Source organism: Trachurus trachurus (assembly GCF_905171665.1).
Source record: "Trachurus trachurus genome assembly, chromosome: 22".
Lineage (NCBI taxonomy): Eukaryota > Metazoa > Chordata > Actinopteri > Carangiformes > Carangidae > Trachurus > Trachurus trachurus.
Genome location: NC_139907.1, coordinates 8050113 through 8071888, shown reverse-complemented (window position 1 = coordinate 8071888; position 21776 = coordinate 8050113). Strand labels below are relative to the sequence as shown.

The 21776-nt window shown below is 42.0% G+C and overlaps 2 protein-coding genes across 6 annotated transcripts in view; both read right to left on the bottom strand.

Moving 5' to 3' along the window:
• fndc3ba (fibronectin type III domain containing 3Ba) overlaps window positions 1–6598 on the bottom strand; it is a 102061-nt gene extending 95463 nt beyond the window's left edge. Inside the window, exon 1 of one of the 3 annotated variants that reach the window (XM_083998165.1) lies at window positions 6486–6598. The gene's annotated coding sequence lies outside the window, so the exon portion shown is untranslated. Of the gene's footprint in view, window positions 1–5987; window positions 6109–6386 lie in introns of those variants that run through there. The other 2 variants (XM_083998166.1, XM_083998167.1) reach the window with 2 other exon arrangements.
• An 11191-nt stretch (window positions 6599–17789) lies between these two features.
• Window positions 17790–21776, bottom strand: part of ppp2r3a (protein phosphatase 2, regulatory subunit B'', alpha) — a 172199-nt gene continuing 168212 nt past the window's right edge. For all 3 annotated transcript variants that reach the window (XM_083997979.1, XM_083997978.1, XM_083997980.1), the window contains 7 exons: window positions 20701–20944; window positions 20084–20132; window positions 19883–19972; window positions 19575–19750; window positions 18708–18826; window positions 18128–18234; window positions 17790–17989 (listed from right to left, as the gene is read on the bottom strand). In XM_083997979.1, coding sequence (XP_083854105.1) covers window positions 17893–17989; window positions 18128–18234; window positions 18708–18826; window positions 19575–19750; window positions 19883–19972; window positions 20084–20132; window positions 20701–20944 — 882 coding nt within the window. In that variant the 3' untranslated portion in view covers window positions 17790–17892. The remainder of the gene's footprint in view (window positions 17990–18127; window positions 18235–18707; window positions 18827–19574; window positions 19751–19882; window positions 19973–20083; window positions 20133–20700; window positions 20945–21776) is intronic.

Here is a 21776-nt window from a genome sequence, read left to right as displayed (position 1 = left end):
GTATCTGCACAAAATGTTGTCTCGCAGACTTTATACTACACCTGGATGATCTCTAATGCAGACATGAAATCTTGTCCCCACTTTGGTTTTACTATCTGTTGCAACTAGTAATTAGCTTCAATATCAATCTGTCTATATATTTATGAAAAGAAACAAGGCGGCCACAGTGATGTCTTAAACACTGAGGATATTTCACGTATAATGGAGAAAAGAACATTCAAGATCAGTATGTTCATGGTTTATCAATTGACAGAGTTTTTGAGAACAACTTTACTGGTGATTGACAAATCAATTCATGGACCCATTTATAAATGGACCATTTATTATCTTCCTATTTTGTTCCACTGAAGTCCTCTTATTTCGCCACTGCATGTAAAACCTGCCAAATAACATTTTGCTTTGCATAGTAGCTTTCCATTTCCAAGATGCCATGCAAATGCAAATGCCACATTATGCAGATCAATTTTTTTTAAACTCAGGTGTCACAACGCCTTCCAAATCCGATTCTGAAATCTCTGAAATGTCAGAGTCACACAAAATATTTTAAAGACTTTGGCCTGTTAATGGACTTTTCTTTTTTTTGCCATTTTCTTAACAATTCATTGATTAATTAGTCATCCAAAATTTCATCCAACACCAAATTTTTTGCTAGGCATAGGCAAGCAAAAGAGTATTTGGAATTGATTTGTGGCCTCAAGTCTAGTTTTTTTTTTTTTTGGATAGCTGAGAACTTCAGTGACCTCCAATCACCACTCATGGGGAGTTTTAGATTGAATTTCAGCAATGACAGTCAGTAAGAGCAGCTTCACTTTTCTCCAAATATCATATCTCTTTATTTTGGAATGAAGCCTGTAAAGAAGGGATCCGCAAATGATGGGTATTTGACACACATTACTTTAAAACTTTTATAAAAAACCTTTTTTTATGCTGTATAAAAGAGGTGGGGAGAGGAGAGGAGATGAATGGGGGGAGCAAGTGAGGTTGAAAGGCTTCTTTTATCCTTTTCTAAATCAACTGTCAACAATGCAGGAAATTATCAAGGGAGACAAAAAAAACGGAGGAGACGGGGCTCTGGAGAACGAGATGAGGCATGGAAGGAGGGAGGACGGGAGGGTAGGGGGGGGAGTAGAGAGAAAGAGAGGAGGAGGGTAAACATTACAGCTCTGTGCCAAGCAAACATGAAATGCTGGGATACTTCAACAAGAGGCCAGCGTTCATATTGGAGGAGCACGAAGCAGAGAGAGAGAGAGACAGAAAGAGTGCAAGAAAAAGCTGGGAAATGGAAAGTGAAAGCATCGAGCAGCAGATAATCAGCTGCTGTCACGAGATCATTTATAACATTGTTTTGTTTTGTACTCACACCTTGCACCTACGTGTATTTGTTTGCATGCTCCAATGCAGTGATATGTAAACTAACCCTGTCTGCCTTCATACTCACACTCAACAACACCTATATTGCTCAACCCCATGTACAGCAGGTCAGAAGCTAAAAGAACTTCATATTTAATCGATTTAATCTTTAACTGATTTGAAGTCAAATCAGTTTTAAGAACTGATTTGAAGTCCAATCATGACAGTTGCAGCCTTAATAGTGAATTACATAGTTTCAAGCTTTTTTCTCAGCCCTCCATCTGTTTTTAATGGAAATAACAGGCTTGGTGCTGTGAGTTTGGGACGATGGTGAGAGAGCTGCCCTGCACTCCATCATATGTCACAGCAGCCACAGCACAGACCGTTTTCAAGGCAAACACAGCGGCCTCCTCCACCGCAGGGGGAACCAGCGTACATGTTTAACTGCGCATCATCATCATCATCATCATCAGGATGCGAGAGGCCAGGGAGACAACCGCAGATATTCTCCCTCCTGCATCCCCAGGTGTCGACCCCGTGACCTCACGGCGGAGCAACACCTCCTCTCCTCGCATCCCCAACCCAAACTCCTCTCCTCATCATCACAAAGCAAATACGGAGCAAGAGGCAGCTTGTTCACTTGACCGCACCGCAGCGCACCTCGGCTAAGGTGACGGAGAATGCGGCGGCGCGGCGGTCTTCCTGGAAAGCACACCTGTTGCACTTTGCAGAAACAGATGGCGCGACCGATCCGCAGACTTTGTACAAACTGCAGACACAAATATAGCAGAGCAGAGGCTAAAGCAATTAATGGGGGGAGAAATATTCCAAATATGGGACTACTGCAGCATTTCTGAGGAGTCAGGATCAGTATATATATAAACAGCAATTATGTCTGATTATTTGCAGGCATAGCAGAAATTGCGCAGGCTGAGCATATTCCACCTACTTGTTTTTTTTAAAGCTCTCAGGGCTGATGCATCCGTTTCATTACCTCAAACGCCTCAGTCATATTCAAGCTACAACTCTAACCAACAATTATTGTCATTATCTAGTGATCTAATGATTATTTTCTGGATTAATCGATGACTTGTTTGGTCTAAAATATGTCTAAAAATGGGGATTCCAACAAACAGACTCTGAAAAAGCAAAGCAAAGTATTTGGAAATCAATGGGAAACAATGTTGTTCCTAAAATGTATAGCTTAATGTGCACAGGTTTGGCAGTGGCAGCTCTACACCCCAACATCAGATAGTTACTCTCCTGCACAAGCATGGTAACAGAGGAGGTTTATCTGAAGCTCTGGTCTTGTTCTTCGCCTCTTTCACATGCTCTCCTTCTCTCTCACACACACAAACAAACAGTATCCAGGTCTGCTTTGTCTGCCGTGTAACTCTATAGCTGCTTCAGCTTCTATTCCTGATACACAAGCACTGTTCAGTAACACTACCCCTCGGATAACGTGTTCTAGGTTACCACTTAGACACACACAGACACACATACACACATACACACATGAACTCACAATAGCCAGCATCTTCCCTGCATGCACCACCCTCCCTCCCCTGACCCTGTTTCAACCAGGCGTACCTGAGGGTTTAATCGGACCAAACGGTGAAGCCGGTGCAGGTGGGAAAAGAGAAGAGCCCAGATTGTGCCTGAGCTTGAAGTCGCTTCCAGACAGATGCTCTTGGCATCACGAGCCCTCATGAAACACGGGAACAACTTCCTCATTGCGCTTAGAATAACCTCTCTCAGAGCATTAGAGGCAAACAATATAACACTTGACACTAAAACACCGGCGTCACTCCATCAGACCTGTGTGTCATCCTGAGTGACCGCCTGCCTGAGTCTACAGCAACGTCTTCTTTTTTTTTGCCAAATCAGGGCAACTTTGTCTGCCAAGAGCAAAGCCCAATAAATCGACTTCCGAGTGACATATTTTGACTTCCTGGTCCTCATTAATTCTGTCCTCGTTCAAGCACTTAGGTGGAATAAAACAAACTGACAAACTGATTAAGTGGGATCAAACAAAAGCGGCTGGAAAGTTACAGTTACCCCCCCACCACCCCCCACCCCGGGCGGAGGCGATGATGACGCACCATCACACTGACCGAGACAAGCGGGTGGGTTGTACCTGTGTGACAAAAGCTCCGGTGGTTACAGAACACAGGTCGTTAACTTACATAAAGTGTTATTCAACTCCTTCGCCTGTTCATGTGAAAGAGGAGAAACGCAACAATGGCTACCCTCCTTCAATCTGACCCCAGCCTCAGCACACATCTTAAGTGTATTCTTTCTTATCCTTTTTTTTTTTTTTAAAAGGGCACACATACAGTTTTATACAGGTTTTATAGATGGCAATTCAAAGTAGTGTGTGTGTGTGTGTGTTGGAAGTGGGGGGGGGGTATCACTTGCTTGCAATTGCATCAGTTTGAGTGCAAATCCCTGCTTACATTATACTGTTGTATAATCTCAAGTCCCACATTCTTGGCTCTGCACAAAGCCACAAAACACAGATAGAAATAATTCAAAAAATGTAAAAACAAAGCAAAACAAAAAAATCTGCCATCTACAAATGCCGAAACAGTGACTCATCCAAACTCATTCTCATTATTGTTATTGTTGAATCTGCTCTTAATATGAGGAGGGGCTTTCGCAACTTTCTCAAACGCCGGCATACGAGCTTTGTTTACATTCTTACGGTGCATAAACGTTGAAGCCAAAGAGGCTTAACTTACAGAGAACAGTGTTCAGTGATATAAACCTCATTCAGCTTGTGTTAAGGAGGATATGGGTGCAGTGCTTAGCCCATGCAAAAACATACATGGTTTGAGCTCAACACCTGGACCTTCTTCAGGCGACTCGGCTGTTTCGACCTGCAGCTTCTTTCACTTATTTAACTGTGATCTTTCATTTTGCTTCAGCAGCTCCAGCATTTGTTTCAGATGTAACAGTAATAGTCTGACACGAGCTGCAGGCCTTCATTAACATCCTTTAGCTGAAACCACAGACACACACACACAAAAAAAAAAGAAACGTCCCGAGGCTGCAGAGCAGGGCCTTCCCAAAATCTGAAATCCTATCTCACCTGTTGAGTAACTGATGACTGAGGAGTCAGATTTACAGACGAGAAACAACTCCAAGAGGTTATTTTTCTAAAAAAAAAAAAAAAAAAAAAAAAAAAGTGCAATAAATGTCACAGCACTGTTCATGGCCTCAGAACTTGATGCTAAGACTTTCTGATGCCCCTGGCTTGTGGCAACAAAATAAATTGCCCATTCATGCACCACAGGGAGAATTCCTTTAAAAAACCATAAACACACCTTTTCAGCTGGTAGCCAATCCCCTCAACAGCAGCAGCAAAAGAAGAAGAAGCACAACCCCCTCCCCCTCCTCAAAAAAAAAAAAAGTCGGATATCAGTTTTTCACAGTAAAAAAAAAAAAAAAAATGCATGGCCACATCAGCCTTTCACCAAAGGAATGTCATCTGACGTCATCTATTTGGGATCGGATTTCTCCTTCTCTCTCCCCTTGAAAAAGTAAAGCAGTGTGTGTGTGTGTGTGTGTGTGTGCGAGAGAGAGAGACATAGAGAGAGAGAGTGTGTGTGTGTTAGGTTATTTTTTCCCCTAGCCTATATTCTCCAACGTGCCCACTGGATCCAGAGCCATCCACAGCATGAAGAGGAGAAGAAGAGGAGGAAGAGTGTGAATGTGTATGTGAATGTGTATGTGTGTGTTCCCAAATCATAATAACTACCACCTCCATCACCAATCATGACAGCATGACAATTACCCATCAGCAGTCCTACTGTCATTGACTTTGTCTTTCTTTCATCATCATTTGCATCTGAACATTTCCATCCTCTCTCTCTGCCACTCACTCTATCACCTCTGCCTGATCACTCCACACACACACACACACACACACACACACACTCACAAAAATCCCCTTTATAGTCTTAGTGTTTCTTTTAATGGCATTACGTGGAAGGCTGATAATCGATCGTTTCAAGCTGGAGACCAATGTTTGATTTCCACGTCTGCATCACAGAGAGAGGGAGAGAAGGGGGGAGAGAGAGGGAGAGAGAGATTTGTCTGTCTTCCCTGCGCAAACAGACACGTAGTCGTTTCTGAGAGGGAGAGAGAGGGGGAGAGAGAGAGAGGAGAGAGAGAGAGGGAGAGAGACACTGGCTGGAAGGAATGCTAGGATATGCTGGAGTTGAATTTTTTTTCTCCTTCTCCAAAGCCCTTTTTTCCTGCATTCTGCAGCCCTGCACACAGCCTGGATGAAAAAGTGTCTCTAACACTCAGACCTTTTAACGCTTCTCAACACTTCTGAGCCTCCACAGTGTCAATTCAATGATTTCGCAACCCCCCTCTGTCTGTCTCTCTCTCGCGCTCTCTCCCTCTCCCTCTCTTGTCAAATCTGACTGCCTCAGCATCTTCCATTCCAACTTATTTTCCAGCTATAAAAAAAGTGCTCGTTTCCTGCTTTTTTTTTTTTTTTTGTTAGAGCAGCTACAACACAAGCGACTATTTCAACAATGCAGATCGCGACGCAACAAAAGCCGCGATTGGTTGCAAGAAATAAGGCAAAGGGAGAAGAAGAAGGTTTTCTCCTGTTGCGCACTCACTCCATCTGAAGTCCTCGGAGACAAAAACACATTCTTTTTCGCGAAAGCTGAGAAATCGGCACCACAAAGAGCAGGCTCCAAAAAAAACACAAAAAAAAGATAGAAAGAAAAGAAAAAAGAAAACGCACGGCCACCGACACAGTGTGGAAGACTACACGGCGACAAGTCCCCGCTGCTTTGCCCCCTTTTCTCCTTGTTGTTTCAAAATGAAGCGGAGAATTTGCCCAGAAAGTTTCGTTTCGCCCCCCTCCGCAGCGGTGAAGCAGTTTTCCTTTTTCCTTTGCGCTGGCCAAGTGGCCCAGACTGCCGGCGTCAGCGCTCAGCTCTCCAAACTCACATACACACACTCGCTCGCTCGCACACACAGACATACATACACACAAGGCAAGAGACACGCACTTCTAAAAACTTTTTCCCAACATCGACTCCTTCGGCCCCCGTTCCCGTTTCTTCTCGGGCTGGCTGGTGCCGTGATAGTAGAAGTGTAGAAGGACTCACCTCGCTGCAATAAAATAATCTTCAAACAGACGGGGCTGCGCGTTTTTTTATTCCCAGGGTCGGGTCTTGCCTGTCTGCTGGCGCGGCGCGACGCGTACTGGGAGAATCCGCCATGTCAATCAAAAAGCGACGCACATGGAGGTTTAGAGCCCGCCCTCATTTCTTTTTACCGTAATGGACTGTGCGCAGCGAAAAAAAGCCAAAACAGAGAGAGGGGGAGAGAGAGAGAGAGGAGCTGCGCCCTCACCTTTGTGACAGAGGCAATCAACACAGTTGTTGACATTGATTACAGAAGCACGTCTCATAACAAATGTTTATTATATAACTTGTGTTAAAGTTTTATTGTCTGGGTCATGAGGAAGGAATCAGGAATCAGATATCGGTCAAAACAACAAGTGCAGACTGTAGATTTATGCAATACACATCAGGAATTTATATAAAAGGAACTCTTGTGCAAATAAAGTAAAGCTGAATCCACTTGAAGTTGGTTCATTTTATCTATCACAGTGACATTAACCCTAACCCTGCAGAGATCCACCCTGAAAACCACACAAAAATGTCAATATTATATATGTGCGTATACTGTATATATATTATGAAAATGAACTTTATTATTATGATCAAAATAAATGTCTAAATGACAGAAAAACAAGTTGCCTCCTAGATAGTAAATGCTGAATGAATGCTTATAGCGTGTCAAGGCACCACAAAAACAACTTAGACAACAGACCAAAGTCCCTCTATTGGCTGCACTGAAACCTGGCATCCCTCAGCTGATAGGTCCAAGGGTTGCAGGTCAAACACTGGTGCTTAAAATAAAAAAAGGGAAACAGCATGGCCTTATTCATCAGGGGAAATAAATCAAATAGAAAATCAGGGGCTGAACATGTTGCACACGTCGTCTATTGGAAAGAACCATGACTTCATGTTTGCTCTTTATACTGTTAATAATAGTCGCTTGCAGCTGTATGTGCATTCAGCTTCTTCCCTCCTCCAGGTGCATGATAGCACAGCTACATGTATAGGCTATACAGAGTAGATTTATCCCTGGGCGAGATTATTTAGGCGTGTTGAGACATTAATGCAGACATGTGTCTCGCTGCCAAATGCATAATTTGAATAGCTGCATTACAAACCCCCCACCTACCACCACACCCACCAATGGTTAAAAAGGCCAACTATGCTTTCCAGACATGATTTCTAGGGTATGGCAGTCAAATTACAGCTCAGAAGAATGTGTGTATTGTCATTTAGAAATATCCAACATGCAAATGTACTTTTTTTTATGACAGATTTTGACTGCTGAGTAATAGGAGTGCCCATATATATAAAAGTCAAACATTCACTGCAAAGTAAGCTCCTCATTAGAGTCACTGAGGGGTCGGTGCCAGAACTGAATATCTCCAATTTAAGGTCCCAGACTGAAAAATGTGAAGTATCCTTCACTAGACATGACAAAGCATTAGTCTATTTAGCTGTTGCTTTTATACGTTTTTTTTTACATTGACATAACTTTAAGCTGCATGTGCGAACAGAACAAGAACAAGTTGTCTGATGAACAACAGGGCTTCCATTCGTTATGTACGTGTTTGTGTGACCGACAGCAGTCGACCTCTTTCTTTGCTGTATTTTCAAGCAAGTAGACTCGGCCAAATACACTCATTGCCCCTGAGTTCTAGATTTCTCTCTGCTGGCACACACACACACACACACACACACACACACACACACACACACACACACACACACATTCCTGCAAGTGCGCTAAAGAAAACAGCCACTGGTGTAATTCTAAGCCAGTAAAAGAATGGCCCCGGACCAGGACAGTGTGCCTGTGAGGAATTAAATTCAATTCCCTCCAATTCAATAAACACTAATCATCCTCAAGGGGCAGCTGATATGGCAGGAAGGAAAAATCATGCTCTCTCACCAAAAAACTCAAATCAGGTACAGTAGACAGAGGGCACACACACACAAACACACACACATAACAGACTGTGGAGCCCCCTAACTGCAGATCCAGTGTATAATACCACAGGAGAAAACTGGGTTACTTCCAAGTCTGGATTATGACGCAGCATGTGCACACTGTATACATCATCTATCATTCTCCTCTACAAACACATAGGCTACAGCAGCGGGAAGTTATTGCAAAATAACGCATTGCAAAATGAATCTGTCCACAGAGATCTGTTGAAATCTTCTTTTACTTTTTAAAATACAGTACTATGTTCAACTGCATAAACAATTACACGGATACTGACCTGTCAGCAATAATTTCCATTAGTTCAGAACCAGGTCAATAGCAGCAATCTTTGATAACAGAAGGAAATTCAGTTGAGACTTTTTTAATGTCGTTTTTTTTGTTTGTTTGTTTTTTGGCTTATCCCGTTAATTTAATCCTCAACGAATCAAGGTGCTCCATTCATTCACATTGATCCAAAGAAAAATCCAATAGTGCCATAAAGCAGTCCTGCTTATTGATTTGCAACACTGCCTTCACTGGCCTAGTAGCTACAACTGGAGACATTCAAGGGACAATTACTGCAGTATTATTTAGCAAAATCTGTGCCAGGTTTCTCTATTGTGTGTGTGTGTGTGTGTGTGTGTGATAGATGCAAAGTGAGGACTGGCTTTGTCACTGGTCTGGACCCAATGCAGAGATCTGCCGACCTCAGCATTTGTCACTAATAAGATGTTAGCTTCACTAGTATTTAGTGTTTCCACACAAACTGCTTAGTTTAGAGCTGTTCAATGGTTTAACCTTCGTGGTATGTTACTCCTGGCTGTGCTCATTGTTTTGTGTCCCACAGACTCTTCTGCTGTAAGTGCAGCAGCAACAAAAAAGAACCATTCTAACCACATTATTAAAAACAATATGCAAGAATAGCTGCAAATGGATACAATATGATATTGTGAAATCCCTAGTCAAAGCATGGAGTAATCACAGCCCTTATTAATTGTGAAATATCACTGTCAAACTTGTGAAACCTTTATTTTGCCAAAAACTGATCATGCACATTTGACAAAAAAAAATAATTTTACAGTAATGATTGTTATCAGAACAGATGGGGAAATATTCAGTGCTTTACATGAATGTTCATATATAAATGAGCAACATGTTCTGGGAGTTCATGTTTGCTGGAATGTTTATGAACACCTAATGTTGTTGATGTTGCTGCATTTTCTTTCATTTTATAGCCACGATAGCATACAGCTGTGTGTACGGGCCTTCAAGTGGATGTAAACAGCTACAGTGAATGCGCTCAACTCAACACAATGTTTATCGACAGAACTGTCTCAAGGTCTGTTCGGTATCTTTTTGTCACACATCAAGAAGCCTTGTTTATATTGGCTTAAAACTTTGATTTATAAAACCAATCTTTTATCAACACTTATCAACATCTATATTTATGTATTTATCTCTTATTGATCTCCACAATGTGTTTTAATTATGACAGTGTAGATGAAGAGATGCAGATGGCTTAGGGAAGGGCTAAGAAATGTTTTAACCTAATGGAAAGTGAATTGTGCAACAAATGGCTGTACATGTAACTGAATATCAGGAGGATGTTGTACATCAGGGAGTCGTGTACCGTCGGAGTGTGAATTTTAAATAACCCTATAGAGTTGGATAAACGTGTTAACAAAGCTAAAGCGTGAGTGACATGTTAGACCTTTATCGACGGCCAGTCGCAGTAGATTAGATCTGTGGACGAGAGTGGATGAGGAAAGGCTGGAGGGAGCAGATCTTGGAAGAACGACGCAGCTATTTCCCCCTGTGTGTCAGGGCCAGGCCTCCACAACCACCAGATGTTTACCACCAACCCAGCTGCTTTCTCTCTCTCCCTCTTATGTCTCTGTGTCTCTCTTTTTCTCCCTCTCTCTCTTTCTCTCTGAGGTTCTTTAAAGCGAGCCCTCCCTGTAATCATGCACACTCAGTTCACCAGATGCCTTTGAAGTAAGTGGAATACATCCAGCCATATGATAGTATGTACTCTATATTCTTATAGCAAGAGAGGAGAAAGCGGGAAAAGTGTGGTTTTCTAGATGTTAATTATGCCCCCGCTCCACTCTTACATGCCTGTGTGTGTATCTGTGTGTGTGTGTGTTTATGCATACAGTTATGTGTGTGTATGTTGTGTCTACAAAGGGCGTGTGCGTGCATATGTTCACTAGAAAGTGGAATGAGACGCTGCTCTGAGGCTCCAGGTGACGGATGATAACGGGCGTCTGGCGGTGGAGAGGTGGCTGATGGAACATGATGGTGCGTGCGTGCATGTGTTGTGTTGTGTTGTGTGTGCGTACTTGTGCATGCGATGCATTTCCTCCCATAGATGTGGGGATGGAATTTGGCTCATCGCGAGTTCAAAGGAGTCAAGTCAACCCAAAGCTCTGTGCACACCAACAAGAGCAGACATGCCTCTCTTTTCTGCCTCTCTCTCTCTCTCTCCCTATCTTTGTCCATTCCTCAACCTCTCTCTACCCCCTCCCCACCCCTTTTTTCCTCTTTTTTTTCTCCTCAGGTTTCTGCAAGGCAGCTGGTTGGACCATCAAACACTTCACCTATTTTCTGTGATGTGTATGTATGTATGCATATATATGTGTATGTCTCATTGGAACAGATAGGGGTGGGCCCCTATATTTTGTATATGTGTCTGGAGATGGCCGGAAAAATAACATGGACGTGATCTGGGATGATAATCTGCTGTGATTCTATCACTAAAGTCTTATTATTGCAGTAAAAACACAGTTACATCATAGTAATTTCCTTTACATTTAGGTACATTACATTGCACGCACTCGCTTCCATTTTGAAATAAGTTTCTCTGTGTATTTGTGTAGCTTTGTAACAAACTGCAACAAAAACAAATAAAGATGAAATATAACAAAACATTAGGTTTGGGTGGAACTCCTCTTTCCTTTTCGACTTTTTTATGTCTTCAGCAGCAAAATTGTTGTGTTGTGCAATATAAATTAAAGTTATAATATGATGCAATTGTGTAATATTGATTAAAGCTACATGTGGTCAGTTTGAAATTGTCTGACTTTGGCGCCCTCCAGTGCCAGTGTGAAGAAAAACAAAAACACACAGCGATGGAGAACATGCTGACCTTAGACTGGGAAGAATGGGAAAAATGTGCCGAATGCACCAGTTTTCACTTCAACATGTTTTGTTAAAATAATCTGAAAAGATGCTGTAGTCACCGAAACAATATACATCCGGCTACAGCCATGCTAGCAGCTTTGTGAGGCTGCATACGCACAGTGTCGCTGACAACTAAATGCTAATGTTGATGCTAACTTTCTCACATTGATGATGGAAACTTTCTGCTATTTGAAGGAATTTCAACCAGCATGGAGATAAAGCCAGACGATCACCAATGGGAACAACAAATGTCTGTTTTACCATGTTGCATAGATCCATCCATTGTATAAACCGTTTATCTTTGCAGGGTCGCAGGGGGACAGAGGCAATTCCAGCTGACATGGACGCCTTGGACAGGTCACCAGTCGATCACAAGGCCGACGTACAGGGACTAACAATGCACACACGTCCACATCCACACCTTCAAGCAAGTTAAAACATAGTTTGCATGTGTTTGGACTGTAGGGGAAGCCAGAGAACCCACACAGACACGGGGAGAACATGCAAACTCCACCCAGAAAGGCCCCGGGCCGGGAATCAGAGCAAGAACCTACTTATGAGAGTGCTAACCACTAAAATCCTTTATGTAGGTGTCGTAGTGCTGCAGCAAAGGTCACCAATCAATCAATCAAACTTTATTTCTATGGCATTTTCCATACAATTAAAAATGCAACACATAGTGGTTTACATAATAAAAAGAAGAAACAGATAATCATAATAATATAAGTAAAACAATAAATAAGTAAGTAATAAATAAGAGTAATTCAACTAAAAGCAAAACTAAAAATGTCTTTAGCGTGCCAGTGTCATGAGATTCATGATCTTCGAAGCTTTGATATCTGTATTAAATTCCATGACAATCGAGATAATAGTTGCAAAGATGTTTCACTTTAAACGCAAAAATATGAACCTTATGGTAGCAGCAGAAACAAAGTCAGGGGATTACCAAAGTCAGGCGGATTCATCCTCTGAGTACCATGGCATGTCTGCACAAAATTTCATGGCAATCCATCCAAAAGTTATTTCTGGTCTGGACCAACGTAGTGAACTGAGCGACCAGCTGACTGACCAACACTGGCATCTCCACAGCCACACCTCAGGCACTGGCTAAACAGTCTGCACAGAAGTATTAGGTATTTTATTTGGCGTGTTTCTGGTATCTGTGGTATGTCTGGAACAAGCAGGACACCTGATTCTAAATCCCTCAGTGCTCGAGCACTTCTCTCTGACTGGCTTTGATAAGATGAATTGCTTCCAGTTGCTTCCCCCTTTTTTGCTTTTCAGGACTTTTTTTTTTCCACGCAGCTTTATCCGAAGCTCGTGTTTCTGCTATCACTGGTATGTCTGGAACAAATAAGACACTCCACCTAATTCAAGAGCCTCCAGTGCCCATGAAGCACATCCCTCTGTCGCCGCTTTTCTCTCTCTCTCTCTTTGATAAGACCAATTGGTTCCAGTTGTTTCCCGCACTATTTTTTCAAGGGGGTTTCCAGTCAGTCAGCCTTGTATCTGAAACGCTCCGTGTTTGCTCCGATCATATCATGTGTTCCTACTTACAGAACACCTTCCAGTCATGACATCACATCGTGTGACATCATGACGCTGGCGGGGTGGGTGGGTGGGTTGGTGGGTTCAGGGGGGCAGTGGAATGTCGGTGACTCAAGGCAGTGGGACAGGGATCTGGTCGGCTAATCGCTTTGTCCCTGACATTTGTGGAAAACAAGCGGAGTGCCATTTCAAACAATGACCAGTCAACTCTGACCTTCGATGGGAGGCAAATTGCTCCAAGTACAAATCACAACAAGGTATAGCATGCCAACTATTACACCATTCAGGGACAATCATTTCTTTCAGAACAAAAAAAAAGCCCCAACAACACCCAACAGAAAACTCCTGCCAACATTCACCTTTTGGTTTGCCACCAACTGGCTGCATCTCTAAGAAAAGATGATCAGCATGTTTCTCTTAACTGTTGCATAATCCGATTGATGTTGCGTAGGAGGAGGATGAGTGAATCTTGGGTAGAAGTGTGGTAACCAAAACAAGTGATGACCTCATCCCAAAACAATCTATGTTACCTGAAATGCATCAGTAACAACCTTAAGAAACCTGAATGCAGAAACATGAAGGTCTGAACTAAAATTCAACAAAAGCTTCATCCCATCTGCCATAACAGAACTAAATAAGACAATGAAAAGAACATAATCATGGGGAATGTACATGTAAATGTGGGAAACTAGGCACGGCAGGGTGTGGGGATTTATGTTTTATGTTTCTATGTATTCGTGGTGTATGAAATGTGGGAATGTACGTAAATGGATGTAATATGGTTAAGGACACACTCCTATGGTCCTTTTCCCTGACTTGTCTGCACTTCTCGAGGCCGTTTGTACGCAATGGTGAAAAGATCTATCTATCTATCTATCTGTGATTGAAAAGCCTTTAGTAAAGGGTTTTTTTATCAAATAATGATTTTAACACTGAACTGTATTTCAAGTCGTCTGGGGTCACCATTGCCAGCGAGGAAGAAAAAGGGAGAGGATGAAAACCATTAGTGTAAAGGTTAGTTATGCCATATGGTAGCACTCAGCTCTGGGTGGCCACAGACCACTGCCTGCCCAGTAAGGTTACTGGTTGAAAGCAACATGGGAGAATTAGCAGCACTTCAGCTGACTGCTTTTGCAACCATTGTCAGTGCGGTTCCCCAGCTGTGATGAAGACAGTCTGGAAAGTTACAGAATTGAACAACGTAACATGAAAAATTTACAAGGTGACACTCTTTGACTGAGCGATTCTCAGTCATCTTGAGATCGTAGGTTGTGGTTGGCTTGGGAATGTCCTCAGCGTGTTTTCTGCCAAAAGAACAATCAACCGTGTGCCACTCTCACACCAGACACTTCCTGTTATGGCCCGTGTTTGTCATGACAACAGTGACGCCAGTCACAGTGATTCAGTGCAGAGCTGCTTACGTCATGTTTGCTGGTCACAGAGCCAGCCATGCCGATCCGAAAACCCTCAATCAACTAAACTAGCATCAACTCATTTCCTGCACTTCAAGAGAAAACAAACTCCCCGAACTTCAGCAGTTTAGAAAAAAAAAAATCTGATTTGAATCTGAAATTTTGCTTCAGGCTGGAAAGAAAAAAATATTTCCAATACGTGAAAAAAAAGCAGAAGTGTCACAGAAGCAGGTAAAAAGGTCAGAGCTCCAGACAGGACACTCAACGGTTCAAAGACAATAAAGTACACTCTACCAAGCACTGGTGCAGACAAACACACACTTACAGTAAACAGTGTGTGTACACAAGGAGGGAATGATGACGCACATGTGTGTGTGAGAGAGGTGTGTGTGTTTTTGCAGGGGGGGGGGGGTTACTGCAGGTTACCATAAAGAAACTTCAAGGAGGATTAATAATCTTGAAACATCTTTATTTAAACTTCAGACAAAAGCAACAAATAACAGGTAACAGATGGAAGACAGAAGAATAAGAAAGAAAGAAAATAAAGAAGAAAAGAAAAGGAAGAAAGAAAGGTAGAGCGTAAGAAAGAAAGAAAGAAAGAAAGAAAGAAAGAAAGAAAGAAAGAAAGAAAGAAAGAAAGAAAGAAAGAAAGAGTGATTGACAGACAGAAATAAAACCATGCCAACACAATAATCATCAGGTTTTGCATCTCATCTCAGCCTACTCGTTTCCTCTGCACAGAGGAATTACACCAAAATAAAATTCTTTGCTCTACCTCTCGCAGTAGAGATATAATTTCAAAGTAGAAGTCCCACATGGCTTCTCTCCTTGCCTGATACTGCATGTGTGAGCACCAGGACACTTTGCATAGAGCCAGAAAGTTAACAACCGGGGACGTCCCATCGCTTTTTACAGTTCTTTTTAAATACTGTCTGGGTGAGTGTGTGTGTGTCTGTGTCTATGTGTGTGTGTATGTGCGTGTGTGTGACCACAGCAGTGAAACATCAGTCTCAGAGGTTTCCATTTTCCATGAGACGTGCGTCTCATAATTTTGTGATTGTCAGGTGGTTGGAGCTTCAGATCAGTCCTCCTCCTCCTCCTCCTCCTCCTCCTCCTCCTCCACACAAGTTGACTGTGCATTGAAACACACAAACATACACACATCTAACATAATTTACCCCCCTGTCCCGAGCCACACAGTGGCACAGCAAAAAATACAAACCAAATACATCAAAAAATCACAGCCGTTATATCTATAATGGCTTATTATTACTGTTATTATAATTATAATATAGTTTACAGTCAGGCACATTTACAATGGCTGTAGAGCAAAAAAGGGAAACTCAAGGTCCTTAAGGCCTCAGAGTATCCACTGGCTCTCTCTCCCTTTCAATAGCAACTATAGTGTGGTGTGTGTGTGTGTGTGTGTGTGCAAGTGTGTCTGTGTGCATAACACACACGTACAAACAGACCCCAGGAACAGCATTCCCATGGCAACAACTACGACATATAAACAGCCCGAAACTGAGAGCTACATATCACACGCTCCTAAAAACACACTCCTCAATCAGTGATGTACAAGCAAACACACTCTCCTAGCTATTGCAGTAAGGGCAGTGTACACACGGCACATGCACCTGTCCCTATGAGTGCAGCACAGTAAATAATGGAGTTAAAGGATCAGTTCACACAAATTGACAGACAAAAACCTCACTTAGTGTTATTGATCTGTGTCAGTAATAGTTGGGGTGTTTGAAGATATTCCTGCCTCCATCTCAGTGTATTTCAGGAGTGGATGGAATTTCATCTGTGATACTAAAAGCATGGGGGGAAAAAGACATTTCTGGAGCAGACAGTCTTCACAAATCTTAATTTTCTACACTATAGTAGGTGCAAATGAAATTTAATGAGCTACCATTGAAACAGGATGGAGGCTATACTCAAAAGGACTCATATAATAAAACATGTGGAGTATAACAAAAAGTGTAAGTATTTTTTTCATAGATATATATATAATTTGGGTGCACTGATCCTTTAAGAGGCAAATGTGTGTTACAGGAAGAATGGGTTATTAGAGCTGCAGAAACAAAATGATGTATAACAATGATTTCTAAGCAGAATAAACTGACAGCTTTTGGCATCAATGACGAGAACAAATCAAAGTGATTATTACCAGGTCCTATGCACATTCAGCGAGGATGTGAGAAACGTACAGTGGGATGTGGTGGATAAACACGTTAGACCGACTGGAACAACTCACTATTACAAATGTGACGGGTGGAAATGTGTGGGCAACTCTACCAGAGAGTTTGATATGTTTGTCAAACATGCATCACTTTTTCTGTGCACAGCCCTTACTGTGGAGCATTACAGTCCTTGTAGACAGAAACTTTTTTTTTTTTCCAGGGTTTTAAGAAATGATTGCAAAGGGAGTCCAGAGGTGGAGCGCTGATAATGCCGCTCTAAGAATAGAGCAGCTCAGGCTGTGCAGTGGGCTGAACTCCCTCATGGAAAGGTTGGCCGGCCATTAGTGCACCATGCGTGACAGTGGAGGCCTGCTGTAGCACAGACCGGCCACAGAGAGGTGCTGTTAAGACCACCACCCCCCCTCCAAAAAAAAACAAAAACTGTTGCATGATTCCTCCCTGAAGGGACACGAAGATTAAGAACTTACTTTACAAGAAACACAGTGACAAGGTTTCTGACGGCAGTGTCTATCTGGATGTGATACTGTGAATGTTGTGCCTGTGTGTTTTGAATGGCAATGCCTGTTGCTATTGTTATTATCTATTCATCTGTGAGTCTGTTTGTGTGATCGACAGTCTCCCTGTCAGCGGCAACTGATAATGCAGGTGATTGTCTTGTGGCAGGATTGTCAGTAGAGAATTCACAATGGCAAAAATACATTACTTTACAGTGAAGTTTTTTTTTTCTTGATTCCTTTTAGAGCTTATTGAGCACTTCTCCCTCCATCGCTGGCTTTGTTCTCTCTGATGGAGTAAAGAGCTGGAGGCAGTGACAAGGTTTTCTGTATGAATACAGATGCATTTTCTTTTTCTTTTCTTTTTTTTTATTTGCACCAGACACAGCTCAGTTCTGGTTCAGGGTCACACACACAAAAACCAATGAGTCCGTTCTGAGGAGACTCCAGAGTCATCGTAAGACAGATGCCAGAGTCATTTTCTCCCATCTGTCTTTACATCCATGTTTTTTTTTTTTTTTGATAAATAACCCTTTATCACTTGGTTCCCATCTGTTTTCCAGGATGAAAGGCCCAGGAATTCCAAGGGACGGAGTTTTATGCCGACAGGTCTGATATGACCAGTTTTTCCATTTTATTCCCAATCTCTCCGGGGACCTGAAGCTCCTCGGATTCATAGTCATCGTCAAACGACCTGGGGACAAAAACGCACAAAGCGCAACTATGATCGGCGCTGCATAAAATGTGTTTTCTCACCAATCAAACTCTCAAGATAGGTTATATTTTTCTGTACAAGGGGAAACATATATGCATGAGTTTATGTGTTTCTTACCCTTCATGTAGTTGTTCATTTGCAGTTTCTTCCGCCACCAGTATCTCATACTCCTCTGAGGCATATTTATCCCAGTCGGACGGCTCCGGACCTTCACTATCAATGTCCTGCGGTATCACATGCACAGCACAAACATGAGGCACTGACAAAAACACACTTAAAACAAGACTATTTCTTTACAAAACACATTGAATAAAGAACAGATTTATTAAATGTCAAACATCTGGAAACAGGGAGGAGGCTCTCATACTTCTGGGTACCAAAAACCAGTCCTCTATTGTTCTAATGCTAATGAGGGAATTTTTGTGTTGGGTAAATAGTCATCATTTCATCATCATCAAAACCAAATCATTTTCCAGATTTCAACACCCACACTGTATTTATTCAAGAGCATCCATAATCATAATGGGGAAGAGTGGCACCAGCTCTAACCCACCGTCACCAATATTTCAACTCACTTTTCATAAACTGTGGGGCAATTTCCAAATTCAATTTTTTTTTTACTTGGAACTGACTCATATTTTAAACTTTTCCTTTGCAACAATTTGTCCGATTTTGCAAGGATAGAAATATTACACACCTTTTGCACAGCAAATGGGTCTCTCTGTTCATGGTCCAGGTATTTCTCCAGGTTGAAGAAGGTGTCAAAGAATATGTGAGCCATCCGGCAGCGCTTCAGATCACCCAGGGTTATCTTACCTGGAGAGGACGTATAGACAAACATAGGTACGTGTAAAGTTCTGAAAGGAATATAGTCTACTTGCCAGCCCATAGGGCCCCATTGTGAACCCGGAAATGTTGAGTACCCCAAAGTTTTATGTTAGAAATAGATAGTATGGGTCCCCAGTATTCAGAAACTGCCGGATGCTAACTTATATATATTGGGCAATTAGCACAATTGACATAATAAGCATAAATTAGCATAATTTCCTATATGGGCAATATTTCAACAAAATTGACTTGGCTGATCTGGGCAATATTGGAGTGGTTTTAGGGGTTATTGATGATGCTGAATCCATTTCTGACATTTTCAAATTCCAAAATGGCTGTCTAAACCGGTAGTGACCAGATTTAAACCGCCAGTGGGCCGATTTTGATGGATTTCAATCTGGTCCCTTCCGGTTTAGACAGCCATTTTGAATTTTGAAAATGTCAGAAATGGATTCAGCATCATCAATAACCCCTAAAACCACTCCAATATTGCCCAGATCAGCCAAGTCAATTTTGCTGAAATATTGCCCATATAGGCAACTATGCTAATTTATGCTAATTATGTCAATTGTGCTAATTGCCCAATATATATAAGTTAGCATCCGGCAGTTTCTGAATACTGGGGACCCATACTATATATTTCTAACATAAAACTTTGGGGTACTCAACATTTCCGGGTACTCATTTTTGGCAAGTAGGTAGTGGGAAAAAAAACTAAAAAATATGGAGCACCTACCTGTACTCTCAGGTTTCACCAGGTCGAGCATCTGGCAGAGCAAATCCTGGAAGGGCAGAGGTTCGATCCCCATCCGCTCCATCCTCTCACACTGTTCCTCGTAGAAAAACTCCAGCTCAAACATGGACAGGACGCCGTCGCCGTCTACGTCCATGCAGCGGAACCAGTACTCAATACTACAGATGGACAAATGACAGACACACAAACACAAACTCTGATGAACTGTGAGTGAATGTGCAGCTGAGAACCAACAGCTCTCACCATCTTGCTTGATTAGATAAAAGAAAAAAAAGCTGGGTGACTGTTACCTTGTAGCGTTTTTCTTATCTTCCTCTGATATGAGGAACCAGACAAACTCGGCATAGCTCATCCTGCCTTCTCTCTGCACCGCATTACCCCTGGAAACAAGAGAGACAGAGCCATTCACATGCGGCGCTGCCATTACTGCATAAGAAAAAAGAAAAGAAAAGTCCTCTCCTCTGTGTTTGTTTACGTGTGTTTCCACTTACCGAGTGACGGCCCCTGAAAACAACCTCTCGATGATTCTGTTTGAGGATGCTGTCAGAGGAGAGAATGAGAAAAATAAGCAAATGTGATTTAGTTCAAAGTACAGAAACAAACGGGTTCTGTTGCAAAGCACTGCGCGTACAGCACGCTCATTTGCGTAAGTAACCGAGTCCGGGAATCACATTTTGGCTACGCGGACATAGTGTAACGCAGTTAACGGTGTAATTCATTTCACATCAGACATCATTACAAAAAAGTGCTGAGTCGAGGACAAACGGCTGTTGTTTTTTGCACCAGTTAGTGGGGGACCAACAAATGGAAAATAGGCGACTGAATGTGCCAGATCCGAAGCCTGTCTGCTTCTGATTCAGGCTCTTTACTGGAATTCCAACCCATTTTAAAATCAACGGAACCAAAAAAATAAAATAAAGTTTAAAAAGGTCACTTCAACTGTCATTAATTTTACAGTTTTGATTTGGAGATAATACGTTTGTTCCCCCTCGAGGCCTGATTTCTTCCTTGATAAATTACAATTTTGTAGAATACCCCCCCATGTGCATCTGGTATGAATGTATTTCAGCGGATGGAAATGAAATCCTCAGCTCAACTTGGTTCTTACCGTGGTCGTTATATCTCGCCAGGTCTTTGGGGTCGATGTAGAGGTCGTGGTCGGTGTCAAGCTCCCAGAACTTGCAGTAGATGACGTAGAAGTGCTCGTACGAGAAGTAGTCGGTGATCTGGTTGATGTCGTCCTCCTCCTCCAGCAGGGCCAGCGTCTGCAGGAAGTTGCTTCTGCGCAGCTCCATCATGGTGATCCGGCCCGTCCACGAGCGGTTCACCACGTAGAATATCCGTTGGATCACCTACAGTATGACAACGAAGGGGAGTGAGTGCAATTACACCACAAAGAGAGTAGTGGTTGCATAGAAAACCCTAATACATAAAGTCTTCATTTATTATACAGTATATACAGTATATATAGGGAGTAACGATATGGCCAGTCCGTCACTGGCTTGAACCGTTAGTGCTGCACTTTACACATGCAAAAGTTTTGTTAATCTGCACCAACAAGCTGTGAGAATTTTTTTTTTTAATAATATTTTATATATTTATTGTTTATTTGAGAATATTTTATTTATTGGAAATCTTATTTGATATGTATTTTGTTTATTTGAGAATAGTTTATTGAACTTATTACCAGGCAGCACTTTACAACAGTATTCTATTTTTATTTTATTTTATTCTTCAAATTTTAAAATAACTACATTTGACTAAAATGTGTAGCCTAAATAGTTGGTTTCCTAATAAACAAGCAAATTTATGTTTTGCATTTTGTACCCATACTGTACCAAAATGAACCGAGGTATGTAATGAACCGTGATATCTGTGTATCGTTACACCCCTAATATACGTATATATATAGAAAATGGATCCTGAATTGGCAATGCTATGTGCTACTGTTTGATTTCCAGCTTTCATTTGAGAGATGTGAGGGTTTGAGTTGGTTTGGTTCAGGTTTTAGCTAATGGGAGTCTAAATAGGGAAGCAGAGGCCACCGTCTGAAACTGAAGCCGTCAGACCGGCTGGACTCTGCTTTCAGTCTAATGAAAATAGCATAAATCTCACATGGGATCCATTCAAGCCCTGTCATCCAGATTTATTTAACGTGTTCCTCATCTTTCCATGGGGGAGAGC